Genomic DNA, 27,520 nt, shown 5'->3' with positions numbered 1-27,520 from the left:
TGGTCTCATACCTCCTCATAGTAGAGCCAGTACACCAAGCTGAAACATTCAAAAAGTGAAACACGGACTGGACCTATTCTAATGAGACTAAATTAATTTCACTCTTCCTCTTCATCCAATCAGAACCAGGCCAGACAAGTGGGATATGCACACCAACCAGCAGATGGAGACCAAAATCAACAGGCTCTCTGATGTCACTCCTTATATACCTCCATGCTGATACCAGCTTGCCAGTAGGCAAGCATCCCATGTTGTGGATTTAGGCCTGGTTAGGCTGAATGAAGTGAAAAATTGGAGTCGCTCCTGAAGTGAAAGACCAATTCTTCCTCCCTCAGTAGAGCATTGCCCTTGATTGAATGAATTGGCATTGGCAGCTCCTGCAGTGATAGTATAAGGCTGTCTCTAGGGTCAGAGGGCTACTGGCGATATTAAGTCAGAGGTCTCAAAAAAAAAAAAAAAAAGCTGTCCGCTGGCCCGCAGGTTGGAAAATGGATGCTCAATTTTGCCGGTGTTCATTTTCCGAACCCGTGGCTGTCAGCTGTTTCGACAACCGATGCCGGTAAAATTGTTGATTATGTAATTACTGAAATGTTGATTATGTAATTACGAAATGTTATGTTTATATTAATGCTTAATACTGTTCCTATATTTTCTCTCTCCCATTACGCTTTACTACCTATGTTCTTCCCGCTACTCATGCACTTGCTTTCACCTGCCCCCCATCCTCTCCTGCTTTCAATCCTGCTCCCCTTCCTCTCTCCCTGTTATTTGTAATTTTCTCTTTCCTTACTACAAAGTTGATTGTAAACCGGCATGATATGTCCTATGAATGTCGGTATATTTAAAAGCTCTTAAATAAGATAAATAAATAAAATTAAGCATCGGTTGTGGGACCCGCTGACAGCCATGGCTTTCCGCTGCTCCTTATTAGCGCGAGCCCTAAATTAGAGAATCAGGCACTCAGCACGGAGCGCCGGCTCTCCCGCGGGGTTTTTTTGAATCTGCCTGCATGTCTGCACAGTCTGTTCTGTGGAAGTTGATGTGCCACACAACATTTTTTTTTAATGCAGGTATACCTTGGGCTTGAAAAGATTGGGGAACACTGCTGTATAGGAGAGTAAAAAAAAAGCACATATTTGGCAGAAAAAATGAGATGGAAAGAGAGGGAGAAGACTACATTATGGCCAAGCATATCATAATCTGTCTCTGTCTATCAAGTTATGTGCATATCTGTAAGACTGCAAGACAACACTCCTTCGGTATGAGAATGTATTTAAGAGTTGCAGAGTGTGACACAATAGCAAGAAGCTGCATTGAACCTGGTATCATAGTGAGGATAGAATCTGTCCTGTAACTGAATAAGTAAGGAAAGAAGCTGACCAGTGAGTAGAATACCATTGCTGAGAATAGAACCCAGTGCAAGCCTTGCAAGACTAGACAAAGTGGTGAAAGAATTATGGTACTAAATCTTGCAATGGAGATCTATGCGCATTGCGTTCTTATAATTGTCATCTTGATTTATGGTTTTCATGTTTTTGCCCCTCCTTTCTTTTATAGGATAAAACCTTGACACACAAAGTCCTTCCAAAGAAGGAACTGGAACCCCATGAAGTGGATCAATTCCTTAACCTATGTTCTAAAGAAGGTTTGTTTATTTCTTGGCAGAGAGTAGTGTGTTATGAGTGGAGGAGGAAAGGGTTCTCTCCTCTTTTTTTTTTTTCTTTCAGTTCTCATTCCCTCTTTAATTTATTCCCCTAATCTACTTTTCGCCTCAACATTTCACTCTTCATTTTTTGTCACTTCTTGACTATAACTAGAATTATACCTACATAGCTGAAGTCACTCTTGTGTTTCTTGAATGTAAGTCCAGAAAATAAACAATGCAAGCAGTTAGCAAACTTCCTAGAACCTTATTCACTGTTTTTCTGTTTGAAATGGATAGGTTGATATAACAAGACTGTAGTAAAAATTTACAGCAGTAAATGTTTTACTTATATTAAGCAAATGCGATATACAATGCACCATAGTTAAAATTGTGGGCAAAACTGAAAGTACAATTTTTAAACTTTCAGTGGTTAAAGGTGGAAGATAAGTTTAACTCACATCTCTAGAACATAAGGATTGCTATGCTGCATCTGACCAAAGTCCATCAAGCCCAACAGTGGCCAATCCAGGTCGCAAATACCTGGGAGATCCTATAAAATACATCTAATTCCTTTTACTCCCAGGGATAGCAATAGCTTTTAGTCTACCTGGCTAATAATGTGTTATGGACCTTTCCTCCAGGACTTGTCTAAAACATGCTGTGCTAGTTGCCTTGATCATGTCCTCTGGCAATAGATTCAACAGTTTGATAATGTGCTGAGTGTCTACGATTTGTTTTAAATCTGGCGGCTATTAGTTTTATGGAGTGTCTGTTTGTTTTAGTATTATTTGAAAGGGTAAATAACTGTCCTTTTATTTACCCATTCCACTCCACTCATGATTTTATAAATTTCCAAAATGTCCTCCCTTGAAAGTCTCATTTCTTAGCTGAAGAGCCCTAGCTTGTATAGAAGAGATGCACCTTTTCTAGTGCGACTGTCTTTCTTGAGATGGGATGACCAAACTGCACACAGTACTCAAAGTGCTGTCTCACCATGGCTCAAGATAGAGGCAATATGATATTTTTCATTTTATTCTCCATTTCCTTTTGGATCATTCCTAACTTTCTATTTGCCTTTCTGACTGCAGCGCACACTAAGTTGAGGATTTCAACGTTTTGTCCACAAGGACTCCAATGTCCTTTTACTGTGTAGTGACTCCCAATATACAACCCAGCATTGTGTACCTGTAGTTGGGATAATTTTTGCCTATGTGCATCTCTTTGCATTTTTCCACATTAAACTTCATCTGCCATTTAGTTGCCTATTTTCCTAATCTCAAAGGTCCTTTGCAGTTTCTTGCAATCCACTGCTGTTTTAACAGATTTGAATAATTTTGTGTTATCTCAAATATCATTTATGAATATGTTAAACAGCACCGGTCCCAGTACTGATCCTTGTGGCACTCCACTAACTAGCTTTCTCCATTTGGAAAACTGACTACTTAGTTCTTCCCTCTGTTTATGGCCTTTTAACCAGTTACCAATCCACAGTAGAACACAGCCTCCTATCCCATAACCTTGCAGTTTCCTGAGGAGTTTCTCACGGGGAACTTTGTCAAATGTCTTCTAAAAGTCCAAATACACTATATCAACTGGCTCACCTTTATCTACAATTTTATTTACACATTTAAAAAATTCTAAAAGATTGTTTTAGCAAGGGGAATTCTTGTTTTACAATGTCGACTCTTCCCATTAAGCCATGTCTGTCTATATGGCCAGTGATTTTGTTTTTGAATAATGACTTCTACCATTTTGCCTGGCACCAATGTCAGGCTCACCAGTCTATAGTTTCTTGATCACCCCTGGAGTCCTTTTTAAAGATCTGCATCACATTAACCACCTTCCATTCTTCAGGAATTGTGACCATTTTAAATGATAGATTGCAAACCTTTTACTAGTAGTCTGTAATTTCATGGGGTTTTTTTTCCCTTTTAGATCTCTGGGGGTGGATGCCATTCTGTCCTGGTGATTTGTTACTCTTTAGTTTGTCAGTTTGATCTATTATATTCTGTTGTCACAGATATTTGTTTTAGTTGCTCAGAATCTCTGCCATTAAAGAATGTTTCAGGTGTCTGTGTGTTCCCAATATCCTCCTCCATAAAAAGCGAAGTAAAGAATTTTAGTTTTTCTGCGATTTCCTTGTCCTCCCATAGTATCCCTTTTGACCCTCTTGTCATCTAATAGCCCAGCTGACTCTCTCATAAGGTTTTTGCTTCAGATTTACTTGAAAAAGATTTTTTTTTTTTGCCTCACTGGCAAGCTTGTTCTGAAAGTCTTTCTTGGCCTTTCTAACTACTGTTTTTTACATCTAACTTGCTAGTGCTTATGCACTTGCCTATTTCCATCATTTGGGTCTGCTTTCCAAGTTTCGAATGATGCTGTTTTAGCTATAACTGCCACCTTTACCTCACTATTTAACCATGCTGGCAGATCTTTTTAATGAATGGAATACATTTTATATGGGCTTCCAAAACAGTATTTTTAAATAATGTATATGCCTCATGTAAACTTTTAACCTTTGCAACCGCCTCCCTTTAGTTTTTTTTTAACTAATTTCCTCATTCTCTAATAATCTCCCTTTTTAAAGCTATATGCTATTGTAGTAGTTTTACTTGATGTCCCCCTCTAGTGATTGGTAAATTTGATTGCATTATGTTCGCTATTGCTTAGCAGCCCCACTATAGTAACCCCTTGCACCAGGTTGCATGTTCCACTGAGACCTAGATCTAAAGTAGCTGTCCCTTGTCCTTTTCGTCAGTTCTAGGACCCAGCTGTTCCATGAAGCAGTCATTTATCTCATCTAGAAACTTAACCTCTCTAGCATGTTCTGATGAGACATTGACCCAGTTAATACTGGGGTAATTGAAATCTCCTATTATTATTATGTTGCCAAATATAAATGCTAGCTGAAATTGAAAAATCAGTCTGTCTTCATTTTGGCCAGGTGGCCGATGGATACTCCAACTGCTATATTTTTACACATCACAAATGTAATTTCAGTCCATAAGGATTGCACAGTGCATTTTGTTTTCTGCAGGAGTTTTGGCATGCTTGACTGTATCTTTTATGTATAGTCCCATTCTTCCACCAATTCGATCTGCCCTGTCATGTCAGTGTAATTTATACACTTGTATTACGGTGTCCTATTGGATATTCTCATTCCACCATGTCTGAAATGCCTATAATATCTATATCCTTGTATAATGCCATACATTTCTAACTTGCCAATGTTGCTGTTTAGACTTCTGGCATTCTATACAGACATTTTAAAGTGTGTGTTTTTTGTTTTATTTATACTTTCATTTTCTCTTTCTATTCACAACCTGCTTATTAGCAAATGACAGTTAATTTAGAGTCATTTATATCTGGGTGCTCTTGATCTGTCTGGAGTACTTCAGCCTTAATCACAGCTTCTCTACTAGGATATTTTAACTTCCTTGTTTTGCAAGTATCTTTGGAAGATGCATTCCTCTGAGCCATGCGCTTCTGAGTGACTGACTTTCCCCGTAATCTAATTTAAAAGCTGCTCTATCTCCTTTTTAAATCATAGTGCTAGCAGCCTGATACCACTCTTATGGTAGAGCCAGCCCATCGGAATATGCTCCCCCTTTCCCAGAATGCTTCCCAGTTCTTAACAAATCTAAAATCCTTTTTTCTGAATCATCGACTCATCCATGCATTGAGAAACTGGAGCTCAGCCTACTTTTGAGGTTCTCTGTGTGGATCGGAGCACATTCTGAGAATGGAAGCCTGCAGGTTCTGGATTTCAGCTTTCTACCTAAGAGCCTACATTTAGCCTTCAGAACCTCCCTCCTGCAGCTTTCTACGTCATTGGCCCCAGCTCTCTCTCAAATCTTATGTAGGTAGTGATTGATTTTTGCTACCTTTGCACTAGCCAGGCAAGTTATCAAGCAATCCTCATGCCACCCAGCTATCTATATTCCTAGTGATTGAATGACCGACTACAATAGTCATCCTATCCTTTCCCTCCTGGGTCCATGCATCTGGTTAGACATCTTTGGTGTGGGAGAATAAAGCTTCACCTGGAGAGCAAGCCCTAGCTAAAGCATCACTTCCTGCCATACCAAGGTGATGGTCTTCTGCCAGATGACCTTGTTCCTCCAAAGCAGCACAAGAGCTGCTTGATTGGAGTTGGGACTGCACCACTATGTCTCTGAATGTCTCTTCTATTTTCCTCTCTGTCTGCCTCAGCCACTCTAGATCTGCCACTCTTGACTTCCAAAGATTGGACTCATTGTCTGAGATATAGGAAGTCTTTGCATGGGATGCACACACACACAACTTCTCACCAACAGATAGATAATCATAGATGTGGTACTTGATGTAAAAGACCGGATAGCCCCCACTCACTGCTGGACTTCTGTCTGCATCTTAATTTTGTTGAGTTGCTAAAATTAAAGAGTTGGATATGCCTCTCAATTTTAGGATTTTTAAATTATTTGGTGACTTTTATATCTAAGTTTTTTTTAAAATTGATAACTAGGTGACTCATACAAGTTTGCGAATGACCAGCCACAAAACTAAACTTAGTCTTTAAAATCAGGGTTAATTGTGTGGTATTCTAAATCACTTATTGACTCATATTTTGAACATTTTCCTCCTAAGGTGGGGGGGGGAGAGGTTTTTTTTTTTTCCCCTTTTTTAAATTTTTATATAAAGAAAACAGTGACTGGAGTGGGGTGGGGTTTGAATCTCCTTTCAAGGTCTTTAAAGTATGCCAGGGAGATATTTGATTGCCTAGGAGCAATGCACCTCTTATGCTTTGATCTTTTAGAAGCTTTCTCCACATAAGAAAATGCCATACTGGGTCAGACCAAGGGTCCATCAAGCCCAGGATCCTGTTTCCAACAGTGGCCAATCCAGGCCACTGTTGGCCAATCCTTCACAGACTCCGCTTAACCCACTACTTAGAACAGTGGTTCCCAACCCTGTCCTGGGGACCCCCCAGCCAGTCAGGTTTTCAGGATATCCACAATGACTATGCATATGAGAGAATTTGCATGCACTGCCTCCATAACATGCAAATGTTCTTTTGTGCATATTCATTGTGGATATCTTGAAAACCTGGCTGGGGAGGGGGGGGGGCCCCAGGACAGGGTTGGGAACCACTGACTTAGATGATGGGGAGTTGAGGAGATGAAGGGGCTCCCCAGAGTTGGGCCAACAACCATTGAAGACAACTTTTCAAACCTGATCTCTGATTCCTTCTCTCTACTTTAAAGAAAAAAGCATGTCTCACTAATAGGGTAATTCCAGAGAACACAAGAGCATATGCAGCTTTTTAGTATATTTTATAAATGATCTGTAAAGGGAACAGTGAGTGAAATGATCATCTTTGCAGATGAAACAATATATTCAGGGTATTTAAATCACAAATGGATAATGATAAATTGCAGGAGGATCTTGTGAGACTGCAAGATTGGACATCCAAATGGCAGATGAAATTTTAATATGGACAACTGCAAGCTGAGGTATTTAAGGAAAAATAACCCATGTTATTGTTAAATGATGTTAGGTTTCACCTGATGTTAAATGATGTTAGGTTACCACCTGATGTTAAACGATGTTAGGTTTCACCTGATCTTAAATGATGTTAGGTTACCACCCAGGAAAAAGATATAGGTGTCATAGTGGACAATTCATTGAAATTGTTGGCTTAGTGTTGTGTGGCAGTTTAAAAAAAAAAAAAAAAAAAAGCAAATGTTATGAATTATTAAGAAGGAATGGTGAATAAAACATCTCAATGCCTCTGTATCGCTCCATAGTGAGAAGCACCTTGAGTACTGTGTTCAGTTGTGGTCACTGCATCTCTAAAAAGATATAGATGTACTGGAGAAGGTACAGAGAAGGGCTACCAAAATGATAAAGGGGCATTCCATCCCCTTTATGAGGAAAGGCTAAAGAGGTTAGGGCTGTTCAGCCTGGAGAAAAGACAGCTGAAGGGGGGATATAATAAAGGTCTATAAAATCATGAGGACTAGAACAGTTTAATGTAAATCGGCTGTTTACTCTTTTAGATAATACACAAGGACTAGAGGGCACTCCATGAAGATAGCAGGAAGCACGTTTAAAACAAATTGGACAAAATTCTTTTTCACTCAATGCATAATTAAGTTCTGGAATTCATTGCCAGAGGATATGGTTACGGAAGTTTGCTTATCTGGGTTTAAAACAGGTTTGGACAGTTCCTGGAGAAGTCCATAAACTGCTATTAAAGTTTACTTAGGAAATAGCCACTACTTGTTATCAACATTAGTAGCATGGGATTTATTTAATGTTTTTGTGTACTTGCTAGGTACTGGTAAACTTCATTGGGCACTGTTGGAAACAGGATGCTGGGCTTGATGGGACCCTCTGTCTGACCCAGTATGGCATATCTTATCTTAGGTTCTTATAATTGGGTTTGAAATAAGGAACATTGGTATAGATATTCAAAAGATTTAGACTTCAAAGTTAAGAAGTTACCCTATATGCCTAGATCTGGAGAAATGAAAATTTCCTTGTGTGCCAAAATTTAGGCGCTTTAAAAGTAAGCAGAGTCAGCTTGGGGGGAAGGAAGTTAGGTGCTTTATTCATGGTCGCGTTGCTAGGTATGTTTCAACTTTTTGCTTACAGAAAGCTTTATCTCAAAACACAGGCAAAGAGGAACATGTTAACATTTTTTCAAGTGACCTGCAGAAGTCAAGATGCATTTAAATAAATTGTTAGTGGACTTTTTTTTTTTTTTTAGAAAGCTAGCTGCTGGCTTAATTGCTTAGTCAGCAATAAAACATTTAGAGAAGCAAAGACTGTATGTAGCAGAAATTATTATTCATGAGGGTGCAGAAACTGCTAGAAATAGATAACAAGTTACTATTGGACTAAATCAGCGTTTTTACCTTATATGGGAAGATATCATGTTGTAGGTATCTCTACCCAGAAATTCAATGATCCAATTATGAGCTGAATACTAATTTAGTAGTAGTGATTATTAATGAATGATCAAAAATAATACAATGTTCTGTAATTTCTAAAATAGTTTAGCATATAATCTTGCTGATCTCTTTACATGTAAGTAAAAAAGAGAAATATTACCGGAGTTACTGAGTTTGTTTGTCTAATAAACCTAGGCTAAGGGAGGGCTGTGGGGCTCCATGGGAGGGCTCTAATTGTGGCACATTCCAACATTAGTATCAAGAGTCCACGTGTTGATGTAGTGATTGTAGGTACATTCACATTTTTAAACCCTTTTCCAATATTGACAAAAAAAAAAGAGAAAATCTTGAAAGGACCTTCAGAAATACTACACAAGGTATATCATACCAATTATAATCATAGGTTCCCATGTTCTCTCTTTTTATATTTATATTTATATATATATATATATATATATATATATATATATATATATATATATATATATATAGATAGAGATTTCCTAGCATTTAAAATCAAAGGATTACATTTGCATTCCTTTATGTAAACACAGCACCATGTTTCGAGAATACCTCTCTTCATCAGGGGACATTTTCAGCCACTGCCTTTGCTGCTGCTTCTGTACCACTGATGATGGTTCCCTAAAATGTGTGTGTTTCCCTTTCATTTATAAGAATACCAAGAGCAGTGGTATAAATAAAACGAAAATGAGATTGTCCTCAAGCATTTATTAAATAAAGTCTTTATATGGCTGGCTTCGGAAACACATTCCTAATGTATTGTGAATGTGATTGCTGTAAGTTGCCTAGAGATTGTCATCAGGCGTCCAAAAAATAAAACAAATAATAATATAGCAGGTAAACAATGAAATAAGGAGTGCTGAAGCGGCCTTCGGTTTGTGCATATATGTACGTGCGTTTTCCTGCGCCAAGCCCTATACTGGGATGTAATGAGGGTTTTGTGCGGGGGGGGGGGGGGGGGGAAATGCATACGAACGCGCTTACTGACCTGCGTTTTTTTTTTTCTGCGCAAATACATGATAATGGCATATACAAAGGCAATTACCTAATCACGGGCAATGCAGGTAGCTGTGCTAATGCAGTTATTTTTTTTTTTACCGCCACGGCCAGGACACTAGTTAAATGACACTGACGACTCGGGGGGGGGGTGCATTTTATTCCATTGGTGTAGTGTGGTTGTGTGTCCGTGCAGCTCTGGTGTGATTTCGATGATGGAGATTTCTGATTGTGTCCAGCTGTTCCTGATGCTGTGGTATATCCTGCTGCTTCGCCAAAGGATGGCAGGAGAGAGAGGATCCGGAGGAACGGGCGGAGAGGAGGGATTGTGAGCTGCAGGCTGTTCCAGCTAGATTTGTGCTCAGCTAGGTGCCTTTCTGAGCGCCTATCTTGGCACCCGAGCAGCCAGATTCATGCCCAGCTGAGCACCTGTCTCGCTTCCATGCATGTGAATAATTGCCCAGGAAAATATTTGCCACTTTTTTCTGCAGCACAGGGCTATTAGAAATATTAAAAATACATTCCAGGGTCATACTTTCCCTGAATAGGGAGACCCGTTCACTCGCTCGCTTTTATGCATGGATAATCAGTGAAGCTTTTCGGCGTGAATGCGTCTCCTTGTTACATAGGACTTTACTGCGTTTTTCGGTGCAGATTTCTGCGCACAAATCTTTTGCATAATAGTTTTTTACATCCCGGGAGGCGCCAGCTTTAGCCACGTGCAGTGATCAAAACCTGCGCTCATAACTAGCGCCTGTTTTGCCATGGGTCTTATTACATTGGCCCCAATGAAAGATTTCCAAATACCTAGGAAAATGGCCTATTTTTAGAGCCACTTTAGATTTATAATATGTTTTATGATTAGTCAGTTTCATATTGATAAGCAGCACCTGGGAAATAAAATGTTCCATAAGTACTGCTGTCCCACGTGAGTTATTGCCTAGATCTTATCCCAGAAACTGATGCAGAATTTAACGAGACACCAGGTTAGGGTTTAAAATAGTAGATGTTGCATGCATCCTTATATGGAGACTGGGGTAGCACTGAATAAAATAGATACAGTTCTAAAAAGGAGCAGAAAAAATTAGTGAAGTTACCCATGTGAAATTTAAATGGCTTCTTATGAAATATTGATTTTACTTGATATCTTATAGTGCAACCACTGACTTTGACTCATAACCGGTCATTCTGTCTGTTTTGGTAACTATATATAAATGGAAATCTCAAGCAAGAAAAAGGAGTCTGTACTGCATTTAAATGCTTCTTCATCCTCCCCCCCTCTCTCTCTCTCTCTTCTAGCCATGGACAGCCTTCACTTGCCTCCAACTCCTCCCAGTAGCCACAGCAGTGATTCGGAGGGTAGTCAGAGCCCCAGAAGGTTGCTGCCACAATCCAGCTCCATGCATCTGCAGAGTAATGTGAAAACGACAGCCCTCATGGCCTCTGCACTCTCCAGCTCCCCTCTCCTCACCGCACCACATGTGAGTCTATGTGGGGGGATGGACCTCCTTTTATTCTTACAATCCAGCTAAAACTGCCAGCTTGATATGTACTATTGTTGAATATTTAACCCCTTGAGTCTCTGTTGTTTTTATTTTCAGAATGCATTTTAATATTGGAGAAAAGATGGGAGACAGCACTGGATTTACAAGTTAAAAGATCGGGGATATAGATTTAAATCCCAACTTTCTTTTAATCTGTGTGACTTTAGCAACTCACTTTGTCTCCATGTGCCTGTTTTTCACCAGCTGTAATTGAATACTAATTTTAGTGACATTGTTCCCACGACTTTGTGGAATATTCCTGCTGTCTAGATGCCAGAAATTTGCTGTCAGGCTGCTTACTTGAGAGCAGCCTACATATATGTTTCTGGAGTATTAGATTTTAGAGGCTATTCTGATCCTTTGTGTCTCTATATTTTCCTAGTGAAATCTAATGGCACCAACTTGGAGTATTTTCTTGGCTGTTCCACATTTCTAGAAAATTTTACAGTTTCTTAGCGTTTAGACAGGTGGATCCAGAACAAGTGGGTTATGCACCTCAACCAGCAGATGGAAATGGAGCAAAGCTGACATCACAGTATATATACCCCTGCAGTGACATTAGCCCCTCCAGTATTCTCCTTCTCCAGCAGATGGTGGATGTGTATATCCCTTCTGGGGATTGTTTACATTTTTTAGAAGGAGAAAAGAAGAGAGAACATTAATTCTCCTCGCTCTCCTGTGGTGATACTATATGGTCCCTCCCTCAGTTGAGAATTCCTGAGGTGATATATATTGGATTTTCCCTCAGATGAGTGCCTTGGTCTGGTAGCTGGTTTTTAGCTGGCATGGACTTAGCTGTAAAAGACAGCTGAAAGGCAAGCTGGTGCAGGAAGCAGAGTGAGGCGGTGATAGTATATGGCCTGTCCCTGGGTACAGACGTGTCAGAAGGGACGCTTGACTTTGGAACTCCCCTAACTGGTTCGTCAGTGGGGGAAGGTAGTTTAGTGGGCACAGGACAGGTGCCTCCTGGTTTTGGCATGGATCCTTCTGCCTTTTCTTGGGTGGAATTTTTCAAGGATTGTAGTCTTTTTTTTTTTTTTTTTTTTTTTTTTCTTCAGGCGCAGTCCTCTGCCTCAATCAATCTTGCCAGGTCAGAGACTCAGGTGGTGAACTCCTACACGCCTGGTGCTTCAGCTAAGTGTTGAAGTACACCTAGATCGGTGGCCAGTCTTCCCGATAGCGACCTGGATGGCGCGGATGATGAAGCCGATCCTTACTCCCTGGAGGATGGGGAAATTCCTCCAGGATTGGAATCATTGTTGCGGTTCTCTGATAGAGAAGACTTACCGGCTCTGATTTCCCAGCATTAAAGATGCTGGGGCTGAATCCATGTCTGAGCCTGAGAAAGATCCCATTTTGAATTCTTTACGTAAAACCTTTTGATATTTTCCCTGTTATGGAGGCCATTCAAGAATTGATTGATCTTTAGTGGGGCATCCTGGAAGCTAATTTCAAAGGGGTTCGAGTCTTGGAAGGACTGTACTCCCTGGATCCAGCTGCAAGAGAGCAATTATGCTTTCTGAAAGTGGATGCACTTGTGTGTGCCCTCACCAAGTGGATGACTATCCCTGTTGAGGGAGGAGCGGCCTTGAAGAATGCGCATGATAGGAGAATTGAGAATATCTTAAACAAGCATTTGAAGCAGTGGCAATGACTTTGCAGATAGCTTCTTCTTGTTCCCTGGTGTCTCACTCCTGCTTACTTCTCTGTCAGGGGTTGAATTCCAGGTCAGTGTGGTGCCAGCAACTACCTTTTTGGAAGATGCAGGCTGCGATTTGGTCCACACCTCAGCCAGAGGGGTGGCTTCGGTAATAGCAGCCAGGCATTAGTTATGGTTGAGAAGTTGGTCAGTCAATGCAACCTCCAAGTCTAACCTTATGAAGTTACCCTTTAAAGGCTCGCTCTTGTTTGGGAGTGAGTTGGAGAAAATGGCCAATAAGAGGGGTGAGTCCCAAGTTCCCTGGTTGCCGGAGGATAAGAGGCAGATGCTCCTTTAGCATGCGTGATTGCGCAAGGGGATCCAAATATTTTCGACCCTACAGAGGAGCGGCCTTTTAGAGGATTCAACCTTTGGAATGAATGGACTGGGTAGGTCCCAGTCCATTCGTTCCAGACAGCACAGACTGGGTACAGTCTTGGTTAATGGAACCCCCTGAGCCTCCTAATGAAGGTCTGGACTGATCCGAGGTACTTAACGAAAATTAAGTACAGGTAAGAACCTGTGGTACAGGAACGAAAATTAGCAGGTAAGAACCAATTTTCTCTTTCTGATAAAGTGGAATGTGAGATATAGATTACATTTGGATGGCCAATTTTTCCAATATTGGTTCCACAGCAGAAGATGGAGTAGATGTAATGTATTTCATATGCAGCAGATGAAAAGGCAAGATAGGGGAGATATATGAGAGAGACATTTAAATACCTCCAGGATATCAGTGGGCTTCTTTCAATGGCAAAGGAGGCTTTGGAATGAGGGGGTCATGGGATAAAGATGAAAAGGGGTAGACTCAGGAGAAATCTAAGGAAACATTTCTTTACAGAAAGGTTTGTGGATGTATAGAACAGCCTCCCCATGGAGGTAGTGGAGACAAGGACTGTATCTCAGTTCAAGAAAGCATGGGACAAGAACAGGGGATCTCTGAAGGAATGGTAGGAATCATAAAGATAGCAGACAAGATAGATAGTATCTTCTTTTTCTGCCATCACTACCTCAGTGGCTTATCTAAGAGCTGTAGCAATAGATGACATTTGCAAAGATGCAACTTGGTCGTAAGTTCACACTTTCATGGCCCATTACTGTCTGGACAATCTATCAAGGAGTGAAGTAACTTTTTTGGGCGAGCAGTTTTGCGCAGCCTGTTCACCCAGTAGTCCACTCTCCATGATGGGATGTGGGCTGCTTTTTCACTAAGTGCTTTGTTACAGCCCTCAGCTTGGGACTCCCCATGTATCATGGCTAATTCAGCCCTGCTTGTCGGAGAAAGCAAATTTGCTTACTGTAAATTCGCTTTCCATAGACAGCAAATGAATTAGCCATGCTTAATACCCCACCGCTTTCCTAAGAGTCGACTACCTCGCAAAAGCTAAGCTCTGCAGTCAGCAGAAGGTGAAAAATATAAAGGGTGTGACGACTTGTACAAGGTACTATAAATGCATAGGAGGCAGGCCTCTTTCAGTGGAAAAAAGGCTCTGGAATGTAGGGTCATGCATTAATGGTGAAAGATGTAGTAGACTCTGGACTAATTTGAGGAAATATTTTTTACAGAAACATGATAGTAGAAAAAGACTGTATGGCCCATCTAGTCTGCCCATCCATCCAATTAATTTAGCATTATAATTCCCATCACTTCCTTAGAGAGAGTGATGGATGGACACATGGAACGGCCTCCCAGACTATGAGGAGGACAGTATCCGTATCAAGCAAGAATGGGATAAGCTCAGAAGATCTCTGAGGTTTAGGAAGGGTCTATAAAGAAGAGCAGCACATGTGGATGGGAAGATTGGATGGGATGTATGATCATATTTTGGGAGATTGTGGGAAAAGATGAGTAATCATGTTATATTCTCTCTTGTAGTGAATTTGTTCAGATTGAGGCAGATATTATTGTTGAAGGATTGATTATGTATTTGTTTAATATATGATATTTTCCTCTTTAGTTTCTGTGAAACTAAAATATGTATGCTGTATGTTGTCAGTTACATTTTTATTATGTATGTTTTATTATGTATATCGCCTAGGCCTTTCAGTGTTAGGCGATTAATACATTTTATTAAATCAATGAAATGAAATATTTATGGCAGACTTGGATGTGTCTACAGCTGAGAGAAGAAAAAGATTCTTGGGGATGTGCCCACTTTTTTGAAAAGTGCTGGGCTTTTCTATCCCACTTACTGTACATGCAGTTCACATGTAGTAATATATCTCGGTTGTTTTATTGCTGCAATGACTTGCAGAATCTCGTGAATGATTTTGTCATGTCTGTATCTTTGTTTATACCCATTTTCAGAGTCTGACTGAAGCGGCAATCGTTGAAATACATGGATGACTGAAGTGGTTAGGAAGGCACATATACTGTAACACTTTCTTATTCTTCTGTTCATTCCTTATCCCTCTGTTCAGTGGTTTATGCTTTAACGATTTGTTCTTTATTCACTAGCAAAAAAGCAGTTTGTCTCTCACAACTTTAATTTTTCTTGGACAGTGTGTTAATGTGTTTTTCTTTTTCTTTCTTTGTAGCTAACAGTTATAAACATGGACAATTCTTGTAAGAATCTCACTTTCTAGAGATTACTTGGATTAATATTGAGTGGTATAGTAAGGTTGTGGGCTACTTTTAGTAATTTTCTATTTTACAAATTATAAATAAAAAAAATATATATTGTGTGTATGTATGATTGTATAAACAATTTTAAGGTCACTAAAGTGGAATCAGAGTGTGGTTTATAAATCATTGAACAATAATAGGTAAGATTGTATATGCCATTCAGTGTTCTCTTTTACTCATTTTGGGCAAATTGGGAACTCTAGCTTTGGTGTGCACTCTCACTAAAAGGAAATTTTTCTTTTTTTCAAGGATTTGAGATATAAAAGGTATAATTATCTTTTTACTATTGGAAAAATTGCACCTTTTATTTTTTGGACATGAAGTTCCTATTGATTCTAAGGAGTAATGGTGATCTTACTTCCAATATATTCAGTAGTTATATGATTCTTGTGATTATATAGTTGGTACGTTGTCTAATACTTCCCAATTAAAGATCCTGTCACTCAGTCTGAAGAGTCTTAATCATCTTTTAAAACAGAAAAATTCTACATTATGTGAAGAATGCTAAAGCTAGCATATGTAGGTTCAGGAGAATCACTTGTGGGTAAATGAACATTTTCCTGCTACTTTAAGGGAAAAAATGACATCTCTGTTTTCATACATCCTCAGATGCTGAGATTATATCTGTCATCTGATATAGAGGCTTGATGAGTTCTGACTCCTGTTGGGAACAAGCAAATTGTGAGGGCTGTATTCATTCACTATCCAGGTAGCAAAGTTAGCCGGATAAACTTTGGATGTACATTCAGTAGTGCAGCCATACTATTGAATACAGCCAGCTGTCTTAAGTTAGCCGGCTAGAATGTAGCTGGCTAACTTTAGGACAGGTCTGTGGGCCTGCTAGATTTAGCCAGTTAAGTGTTCTGGCTAACTGTGATATTTAGGGTTAGCTAGATAACTTATCTGGCTAACTCAATTCCTCAGTTACCGGAACAAGCCTAACTTAGCCAGCAAATAAAATAGAATTTAAAGGCTAGAATTTAGCTGGATAAGTGCCCAAATCTTCATTTAGCCGGTTAACGTTTTAGTCAGCTAAATGCTTCTGAATATGAATGTCTGTGGAGTTAAATATATATGTACTCTAAATGTAAATTCTGTTGACCCTTTCACGACATAGCTAATTGCATACTTGAAAGGGTGGGGGAGAGAAGAGTGTTCCCATCATTGAAGGTGACTTTAAAAAAAAAAAAAAAAAAAAATATATATATATATATATATATATATATATATATATATATATATTTATTTTTTTTTTTACTCATCATTAACTGGATGTCGTCAGCATAGATGTAGTGTATGATTCCAAGTCCAGCGAGGAGATGGCATAGTGGCAGAAGATATATATTAAACAGCATAGCAGATAGGAGTCCCACAAGGGTCAGCACTGTTTTCAAGGTAATCAGATTACCTTGAAAACAGGAGTCCCACAAGGGTCAGCACTATCTGCTACGCTGTTTAATATATATCTTCTGCCTCTATGCCATCTCCTCGCTGGACTTGGAATCATACACTACATCTACGCTGACGACATCCAGTTAATTCTACCAATTGACGAAACTATTGAAAAAACAATAGGCCTAGCCATGATGTATCTGGACATAATAAAACAACTACTAAACCAAATGTAACTGATAATCAATATTGATAAAACCGAATTTATACACTTAGAAAGGAAAAGCATGAATATTACACAGACTCCAATATTTCTCAATAACAACCAACAAATTGACTTAGCAAAGAAAGTTCGCAATCTTGGAGTAATAATTGACAATGAACTAAACCTCAAACACATATCATTGAAGGTTAAGGAAGGATATGCTAAACTCATGATACTAAGAAAACTGAAACCATTACTATCCTTGCCAAACTTTCGTACTGTACTTCAATCTCTGATATTTGCCAGCACAAACTATTGTAATGCCTTGCTACTAGGCCTACCCAACACTACAATAAGACTTCTACAGATTTTACAAAATACTGCAGCTAGAATTCTCACTGGAAAAAACAAGAGATCACATAACAGATACACTCGCCACCCTACATTGGCTTCCCATAGAACAAAGAATACAGTTCAAAGCACTGTGCTTAATACACAAACTTATCCACGACGATAGAGCAGAATGGCTGAACACAGCACTTAGAGTACATGTCCCACACAGAAATTTAAGGTCAGCAAACAGAGCACTCCTTCCCATTCCTTCTGTGAAAACTGCAAGACTTACCCAAGTGAGGGAGCGAGCTTTGTCTCTAGCCGGTCCCATATTATGGAACTCCATGCCCCTTGACCTTAGACTCCAGAGCAATCATAAACTTTTCAAAACACAGCTCAAAACCTGGCTTTTCACACAAGCCTTCAAGAAAGAAAATGATGCAGGCAATTAAATAAGGATAAGCGGCATAAAGCACCGAATGCCTAATTTAATGCTCCTAACTGAATTAATTCAACCTATTTTTAACTGTAGTCAACCATTAAGACAAATTGCTATGAAACACTCAATCCCCTAAATAAATGCCTTTGGATATAAAACTCCAGTTGTTACCGAAAACTAATGGCACCACCCATGTAATGTACGACCCATATTTTTCTTTGATATAGGTGCCCTATTATAAACCGTTATGGTGGTGAATAACTTAAAGACGGCATATAAAAACTCTTAAATAAATAAACTCTTAAATATATATATCTTAAAATTCAGACCATAGAGCAAATCCTCCAAAGGTTTAAATTAATATTAAAGTAAGGGATAATAAAGAGCCTTGGGGCACACTGTGGATGAGATGTTGACTTTGTGCTGTATTGTTGCCAGTGTACATTTTCTGTGATCTGTTGACTAAAAAAAAAAAAAAGTAAAGCATTTGTACACTCTATCATCAACCCCCATATCTGAAAGGCATCTAAGCAGTATCTTATCTATGATGTCAAAAGCTGCTGAAAGGGCTGGTAACACTATTAATGATTCATTACTCTTTATCAAGTGCTTTTTCAAATAATCTAATAGAGCTTGTAAAATAGATTAAGTGCTATAGCTTTTTCTGAAATCTGAGGTAAGAATGCTGAATAACAAGAGGTGACAACAGGAGGCTCCAAGGGTGAAGACTCAGAAGCAACATCTGAAAATATTTCTTAACGGAAAGGGTAATGAAGGCATGACATGGATTTCCAGTGAGGCTTATGAGAACCCAAACCATAATGAGATTCAAGAAAACATGAGATAAACGCAGAGGATCCTTTAATGTAATGAGGGAAAAGCCAAAGATCAGCTTGGGTCTATTGTATTGCACCTGGAAGGAATTTGAACAGACTAGACTTGTTTGTTATCTATCATCATGTGAGGTAGTAAAGCAGTTGAGAGAGGAATCCCAATAAGCCATAAGACCCCAGGCACTTTCGGGTTTTCAGGCTATCTGTGATGAATATGCATAACATATATATTTGCAAATACTGGGTCTTCAATGTATGCAAATGTTTGTCATGCATTTTTATTTTGGATATCCTGAAAACTCAATGGACTATGGGATCACTGGGACAGGTTTAGGGAGCCCTGGCTTATAATAATTTTTTATTTATATTCTGCCTTTGACACTTCAAAGCAGATTGCATTCAGGAACTGTTAGTATAAATAGCTGGACAATAAGATTATGTAAAGAAAAAAATAGTTTTGTGAAACAAAGTTTCAAGGCATATTTTAACTACCCAGGGTTTCCTGCTGGCCTCCCATCCAACACCAGGCCAACTTTGACTTTGCAGCTTCGGAGTCCTCAATGGATCTGAACCGAATGGGAATGATTCCAGTCATCCATGCATTCAGTGACTAACCCGCTTCCTGATTTAACTCTCAACTTCTGCTTTATATTAGATTATAAATTACCCTCTCTGCTGCACCATCCCTTACAGCATAGCTGCATTTTCAGTTGAACTAAAAATAACTTCATTACATGGATTTGAGCGTTAATGAAAGGGGTTTCTCTCTCTCTCCTTTCCCTTTATATCATATGCTATTTCACAGAAACTGCAAGGTACTGGGCCACTGATGCTAACTGAGGAGGAAAAGAGGACATTAATTGCTGAGGGATATCCCATTCCCACAAAGCTCCCCCTGACCAAAGCTGAGGAAAAAGCCTTGAAGAAGATCCGCAGGAAAATCAAGAACAAGGTGAGGGGAAAACTGGGCTTAGGGCAGGGGTGGTTTGGAAGCTACATGCGGCTCTTTCATGTGCAAAATGCAGCTCTCTTGCTCCTGTCCCATGACAATTGAGCACCACTGCAGAGAAAAGGAGGGGAAGGGGCTGGATTAGGGAGCAACCACAACATAAAAGGGCAGAGACAAACCATTCTACTCCTTGCTCCAACCCCGCCTTGCTTGTCCTCATAGCGCCACATATTGCAGCAGAAACAGGAAGAAGGGGCTAGAGCAAGGAGCAGAGACTTTTGTTTTCCCTGTGTTCCTCCCCTCTTATCTGCAACACTGCAGGAGGGGAGGAAGCGAGGCTGGAGCTGAGAAAGAGCCACTTAGCACTTTGCTCCATCCCCTTTTGTCCACTGATCACCTCACCTACTATCTGGAGTTGTGCTGTCCAGAGGGAAGAAGCTGGTTGAACACTATTCCAGGCCCAGCAGATGACTATTTTCATAAGACTTGGGATTCAGCTAACAGCAGAGGGGGGGAGGGAGTCCTACAGAGCTCCAGTCAGGCCAGAATTATTTCAGCAAGGGAAAGGGGGTGAATTTTTAAAGGGGATAAATGCTTGGGAGAGAGGGGGAGAGAGCCTAAGGTTGTAATGGGGAAGGGTATTCTGCTTCTTGCAATGGGATAATTTTCAAAAAGATTTACATTATTAAAACTGGGTTTACTTGTGTAAGTGGGCTTTTGAAATTTTCTGTAATATATGCCATTGAATTGGCAGTAGGTTTTACATGCACGAGTTTACTTTTAAGTACATACATGTACTTTTAAAAATTGTATGACAGAATGTTTCATTTACATGCATAATTCCTTTAAAAAATTACCGTATTTTTCGCTCCATAAGACGTACTTTTTTTCCCTAAAAGTAGGGGGGAAATGTCTATGCGTCTTATGGAGCGAATATAAAAAAAACCCAAAACCAAAGTAACTACAACCCCCCACCCTCCTGACCCCCCCCCCCATTGGTCGGCCCCTGTGACATAGTAAGGGCAAAGGGCCGTCAGCGCCATTTTGATGGCGCTGCCGGCCCTTTGGAGATCGCTCCCGCACCCCTGCTGGACCACCAGGGACTTTTGGCAGGTCTTGGGGGGGGGGGGTCAGGAGGGTGGGGGGTTGTAGTTAAATTTAAAGGGTTGGGAATGGGTTTTTTGGTTTTGTTTTTTTTCCCCCACAGAAAGAGAACGATAAAAGTTTTCTGATCTGGGGAGTGGACCGAAATGGCCCTCCCCAGACCTGACAACTAAATGGGGACAAAAATTTTATGCACTCCCCTAATTTGCTCCATAAGACGAACAGAGCCGGTTTAGCACACCATTTTTTTTTTTTTTTGTTTTTAATTTTCCCCCTCTGAATCCTAGGTGCGTCTTATGGAGCGAAAAATACGGTACCTCCCCTGTGTGTGAGTGTAATAATGAAATAAGAACACAGGGCCAGAATCCTGCACACTCTCTCTGACAGGATCCGGTACACACAACATGTCACATTACACTCACACATGAAGTCAGCATGACTGTAGATCCCAAGCCAATTAATATATTTATCATAGGTGTTCTGTTATGAAAATCATACCGGAAGAAGTGATATATAAATATAGCAGGAATAATAACAATGCAATGCAATATGTCACTTACATGGCACAGTCTTCTCTGTAGAAGAGCTCAGGGTTGCAGAACGCCTTTCTGTCCTGATTGTTACTGTCTGCTGCATCTTTTATCTTATTTTCGGGCCGATTCAGTAAAGTCCGCGGGAGAGCGGATGAACGCCTGCTCTCCCAGCGCGCGCACAGGCCACTCACCTGTGCGCGCGATTCTGTATTTAAATTAGGTGGTGCGGTAGAAACGGGCAAAAGGAGGCGCTAGGGACACTAGCGCGTCCCTAGTGCCTCCTTTTGACCCGGCGCAGCGGCTGTCAGTGGGTTTGACAGCCGACGTTCAATTTTGCCTGCGTCCGTTCTCGAGCCCCCTGACAGCCATGGGCTCGGAAACCGGATGCCGGCAAAATTGAGCGTCCGGTTTTCGGCCCGACAGCCGCTGGCCCATTTAAAATTTTTTTTTCTCTTTTTGGGACCTCTGAATTAATATCGCCATGATATTAAGTCGGAGGGTGCACAGAAAATTTGATATTAAGTCGGAGGGTGCACAGAAAATTTTTTTTTCTCTCTTTGGGACCTCTGAATTAATATCGCCATGATATTAAGTCGGAGGGTGCACAGAAAAGCAGCTTTTACTGCTTTTCTGTGCACTTTCCCGGTGCCGGCAGAAACTAGCACCTACCTTTGGGTAGGAGCTAATTTCTTAAAGTAAAATGTGCGGCTTGGCTGCACATTTTACTTTCTGTATCGCACGGGCATACCTAATAGGGCCATCAACATGCATTTGCATGTTGAGGGCGCTATTAGGTGCCGCGGGATGGACGCGCGTTTTCCGCCCCTTACTGAATAAGGGGTAAGGGAAAAGGAGCGCACTGTACTGTATCGGCCTGTTTGTGAGGCTTTCTGAGTGCTTGGAGAGGGAGGGGGAAGAATGTATTACACAACATTGATATTGCTTTACGTGCCTAGCTGTGAACCGTTGTGATGGTGTATAACTTAACGACGGTATAGAAAAGATTTTAAATAAAATAAATAAAAATAAATAAATGGAACACCAGCACACAGAGCACCCAGTGCTTTTTCCACTAAGCTAATCTACATATATTTACTCTCTCCCCACCATTCCTGAGAACTGTCTGTCTTTTGTTTCCTTTGCTGAGATACAATTAACAATTAGCTGCTTCTGGCTTGGGACATATATCAGGGGCCTGCTCCTTTCTTTGCAGCTCTGTAAAAGATAAGTTAATCTTGTGTCAGGGAGTAAGAGATGAGCTTAACCCATTTTGAGCTGGCCAGGCTCAGATAAGGTATTCCTTCACAGTGCTAGAGCCAGTAATGGTGTCAGGTGGGGGTGTGGTAGACAGATTGTTGAGGGTGTGTGTGTGTGTGAAAGAGATCCAGAAGCGGCAAAGAGAGGACGGTGACGGAGCCAGAGTTGGTGAAGGATGGGGGAGAGAATAGGTGACAGAGTATATGCAGAGACTCTTTGGGGTCCTAGCTTGGGATACAGTTTAGGAGACAAAAAAGGAGCATATCATGCCTGTCAGCACCGCTTGTGAGGATGCTGGAATTGGCAGCTCTTGTCTGCATAAACTGCAGGCGGGGATAGTGTGTGGTGTGGCATTTGTTAGTTAGCTTTCTGAGGGATAGTATCTTTTCTGTTTTTGGAGGTTCCTGAACCTGTAGCTAGACCCCATGGGGACGAGGCATAGGGGAAGAGGAGGCGGCAAACCCTTATCTGTTTTTTCTTCTCCATTTAGAAGGGAGCAGCCATTTTATAGAGTTGATTTTTTTGGAGCAGTCTTTTTGTGAATCCCTGTTCCTGGCTCTAGAAGGACATGTCCATAGCCTTAAAGGTTAGGATAGAGAAGATCTGCTTCCCTCTTATAACATGTGGAGTAACAGAAGTGACTTGCCACAGGAGAGCCTTGATTTCTAGTGCTGGAATTGTTGGATTTGTCCATTTTTTTTTTTTTTTTGTTTTGGGAGGAAGTTTTGCTCAGCCTTTCTGCCCAGGAGAGAAGAGACAAGATGTCCCCCTGCTGTGCTGAATGTTGTGACTTTTGATCAGAAAGATCCGGTGTAACATCAGAGAGGAGAGTTGGGAGTGCAAAGGAATTTGTCTAGAGACCCCTACCAGAGCCTCTACCCAAGAACAGAGAGAGAACTGGGAGGTTTGGAGTCTGTGAAAACATCTATGACCTCAGGTGTTTTTCCCTTACTGTAGGAAGGGAGACCCATTACTGACAAGGCTACCATACCAGTAGCCTTGGTTCCAAAACCTGAGAGGAGAGGTTATCCCAGTGCCAGTCACCCTGAGGGACACTTATCCAGAGAAAGCAGGGTTGAGATTGTGAACCTATTATGGATGCAATAGAGAAAAAAAATTAGTTTGGTGTCAGATGATAATCATTGAAGACTTGTTCCAGTAAATTTTATTTTTGGAACAGTCCATGTTCGTGTCCAGCATGGTTATTTTGCATAGGGACAGAGACTGTCCAAAGAGACTGTGACTATAACCAGAGAGAAGGTTTGTTGTCCCCCCCTGTGTTTTGGGCTCTGGAGGTTTAGCCTCCCCCCCACCTCCCCATTCGGAGATCCACCCCCAGGGAATTAGCCCTGGGGCAGAGAGTGAACTCTGTTGCCTTGGACATTAACAGAGGCTGCACATAGGTGGGGCGGGGTGGAGCAGGGGTGAAAGAGAGGGCATCAGGATGAGTACTGGTGCTGGGCAAAGAGTAAGGAGAGAGAGTGGGACAGAAGGTGTTAGATTGGGAGCCGCTAAGCCCTCCTCATGCTGCTTTTGGTGGGTTAAGGATGTTATGCTGGGGCTGGAGATAGAGAAAGACAGACACTGGACAGAGCATGGGAGAGAGAGAGAGGAGGGAGATGCTAATCAGAGACTGAGAGGGTAGGATGGTTATAAGGTGAGGGGACAGACAGGGGTTTGAGACAGGGTGCGGGTGTGTAAAGAGAGAGAGATACTGGTAGGGATGAGTGGAAGGGAGATTTCCCCCCCCCCCCCCATTGGTGACTTCCCCTATATAGAGCAGTTGCTGGACAAAACAGCGCACCAGGCGAGCGTTAATTTTGGCACTGCAATCCCCTTTGGGCTTGGGTGCTCACAGATTCACAGACTGACTCAAAAGGGCAGTGAGGTACTCCCCCCGTGTCGTGTCTTGGGAAGTTGCCTTGTTTGCCACCCCTTACCATGGCCCCTCTCTTCTCTTGAAAACCTAGGACTCTTTCGTACTGTGCATTCTGATTCTTTGGCTCTTGTTGCCTGGAAGGTTGGTCACCCTTCCCTGGCTTAGGGTATATAAGAAGGGATTCCACAGGTCCCCTCAATAAATGTTTGAAGAAGGGGTTTTCCTAGAGGGACTGCAACTGTTACTTCTCTATTGCTGCTGTTACCATATTCTGCATTCCTGTGGAAAGAATTGTCTCTTGGGGATGGGTGCAGTGGTGTTTCCTTTGATCTCTGTTTCTGGATAGGATAAGAAAAGGATTCTAAGCTCCTGGGTAATTACTCTTAGGTAGAAGGACCTCCTGGAACCATAATAGACTTTTATTCCTTGTCTTTTCAGATTTCTGCCCAGGAAAGTCGGCGAAAAAAGAAAGAGTACATGGACAGCCTGGAAAAAAAGTAATTTCTTTAGTCTCTCTCTGCTTTCCACCCTTTTTTTTTTTCTTTCTCAGTCAAAGCATTTGTTCAGAATACAGCTGCTGATAGTAGGCCTTGTAAAAATACAAATGTCTCCTAGATTAGAACAAACCATGAGTAACCAAATATTTCAGCAAAGAATTTTCAGCCAAAATTATTCTTTACATACTGAGTATAGTGTTAAGGCAAGGGCACATGTACTCCTTTCTCTCCCATGTGTATGTACCTGTCTTCTTTCCTGTGCTGTTTTAATTTTAGGTAACTTTATTGGCATGACAATTTATCCACGTGCTGCAAAAATAATATATAGGGAGAATAATTTTATAACTCCTCACATAGTGGTATGTACACTGTACACGCAGGGTTTACTGAGGATTTCCAAAGCAAATTTATATGCACAAGTTCACTTTGAAAATTCACAGGTAAGTGGCCAGATACTCAAAGAGATTCACGCATGTTGTGGTGTAGCTGGGAAAAATCGTGGAAACTATATTATAAAGAATAAAATCACAGAACATAGAGAGAGACATGATTTAATGGGACATAGCCAGCATGATTTACCCAAGGGAAGTCTTGCTTCACAAATCTGCTACATTTTTTTTGAAGGGGTGGATAAAGGCGAACTGGTAGATGTGTATTTCGATTTTCTAAAGGTGTTTGACAGAGTCCCTCATGAGAGGCTTCTAAGAAAACAAATGTCATGGGGTAGGATGTCTTTGTGGATTGCAAACTCATTAAAAGACAGGAAACAGAGTAGGATTAAAATCTGTTTTCACTGTGGAAAAAGGTAACAATGGAGGGCCTCAGGGATTTGTACTTGGACTGGTGTTTTTTAATGTTTTTATAAATGATCTGCATGGGGGTGCAATAAATGAGATGATCAAATTTGTAGATGACACAAAATTATTCAGAGTAGTTGAGTCACAGGCGGATTGTGGTAAATTGCATGAGGACCTTGCAAGACTGGTAGATCGGGCATCCATTTGGCAGATGAAATATGTGTACAAGTGCAGGGTAATATATATAGGGAAAAATAACCCATGCTGTAATTACATGATGGTGGGTTCCATATTGAGAGTTACCACCCAGGAAGATGATCTGGCAGTTATAGTTGTTACATTGAAATTCTGTTCAGTGTGCGTGGCGATTTAAAAAAAAAAAAAAAAAAAGACAAACAGTGTTAGGAATTATTAGGAACAGAATGGCAAATAAAATGGAGGATGTCATAATGTCTCTCTCTCTCACTCCATGGTGAGACTGCACCTTAAATACTGTGTGCAATTCTGGTTGCCACATCTCAAAAAAGATAGTTGCATTGGAGAAAATACAAGGAAGTACCAAAATGATAAAGGGGATGGAACGGCTCCCCTATGAGGAAAGACTAAAGACATTAGGGCTGCTCAGCTTGGAGAAGAGATAGCTCGGGGGGTGGTTACGATAGAGGTCTACAAATTCATGAAAGGATAATACAGGGACTAGGGGGCACTCCATGAAGTTAGCAAGCAACACATTTAAAATGAATTGGAGAAAATTCTTTTTCACTCAGTGCACAATTAAGTTCTGGAATTCATTGCCAGAGGATGTGGTTAAGGCAGTTAGTGTAGCCGGGTTTAAAAAAGGTTTGAATAAGTTCCTGGAGGAGAAGTGCATAAACTGCTATTAATCAATAGGTAATAGTTATTGCTTGTTGCCAGTATTAGTAATATGGATCTATTTAATGTTTGGGTACTTACCAAGTACTTGTGACTTGGATTGGTCGCTGTTGCTTTATGGACCCTTGGTCTGACCCAGTATGGCATGTTATTATGTGTGTAAGGGCTGACTCTGCTCTAATTCTCCTCACACCCCTCCCTTGCTCAGTTTGCATAAAAATCTGTAAGAAGCTACTAAAGATTGATTTCTGCCATTTTTAACTTCCATGGTTAATATGTCCTTGCCGGAAGGTCATGTTCCTACTGCTCTTAAAAAAGCTTCCATCATGTTCTACTACTGTCTGGACAACCTATTAAGAAGGGATAATAACATTACATAGTAAATGTTGGCAGAAAACGACCCAATGGTCCATCCAGTGTGTCCAGCAAGAATTCTTTTTTTGTTTGCTTGTTTTTAAACAATAGTAATTACTGCTCTGTGCAGGTTACCCCCATGCCTTCTGATAAGGATTTGTAATCCCCACTCCAGGTTATTGGATCAGTTGAGGAAAAGGGATCACTATAGAGAAAAATAGTTTTCTCAGAGGACCAGAAAGATGGCAGTCCTCACACATGGGTGATGTCATCCAACAGAGCCCAGCATGGAATTTTTATTTCAAAGATTCTATAGCTTTAAGCATGCTCTTCTGAGAATGTACAGTTGTAGTCACCTCCCTGCCTCCCAGGCAAAGCCTTTCAGTCTCTTTTTCCAAAAGCCTGTAAGAGACAGTTTCTTAGCATTCAGACAGGTTAATCCATGACCAGTGGGTTATGCACCTCTACCGGCAGATGGGGACTGAGCAAAGCTGACGTCACAGTATATATACCCTTGCACTGACATCAGCCCGCCAGTATTCTCAGTCTCCAGCAGATGGTGGATGTGCATTTTCCTACTGGGGATTGCTTAAAAAAAAAAGTAAAAGG

General features: G+C 40.8%; 1 protein-coding gene across 1 annotated transcript in view; it reads left to right on the top strand.

The window, feature by feature from the left end:
* The window catches only part of CREB3L2 (cAMP responsive element binding protein 3 like 2), a 118,490-nt gene that overhangs the window by 20,914 nt on the left and 70,056 nt on the right, over positions 1–27,520 (top strand). The window contains exons 4-7 of the mRNA XM_029616405.1: positions 1,558–1,645; positions 10,897–11,078; positions 19,474–19,620; positions 24,829–24,887. Of these exons, the coding sequence (XP_029472265.1) occupies positions 1,558–1,645; positions 10,897–11,078; positions 19,474–19,620; positions 24,829–24,887 (476 nt within the window). The remainder of the gene's footprint in view (positions 1–1,557; positions 1,646–10,896; positions 11,079–19,473; positions 19,621–24,828; positions 24,888–27,520) is intronic.

Source organism: Rhinatrema bivittatum, chromosome 9, assembly GCF_901001135.1.
Source record: "Rhinatrema bivittatum chromosome 9, aRhiBiv1.1, whole genome shotgun sequence".
NCBI lineage: Eukaryota > Metazoa > Chordata > Amphibia > Gymnophiona > Rhinatrematidae > Rhinatrema > Rhinatrema bivittatum.
The sequence above is the reverse complement of the archived record's forward strand: the minus strand, read 5'-3'. Positions and strand labels throughout refer to the sequence as shown.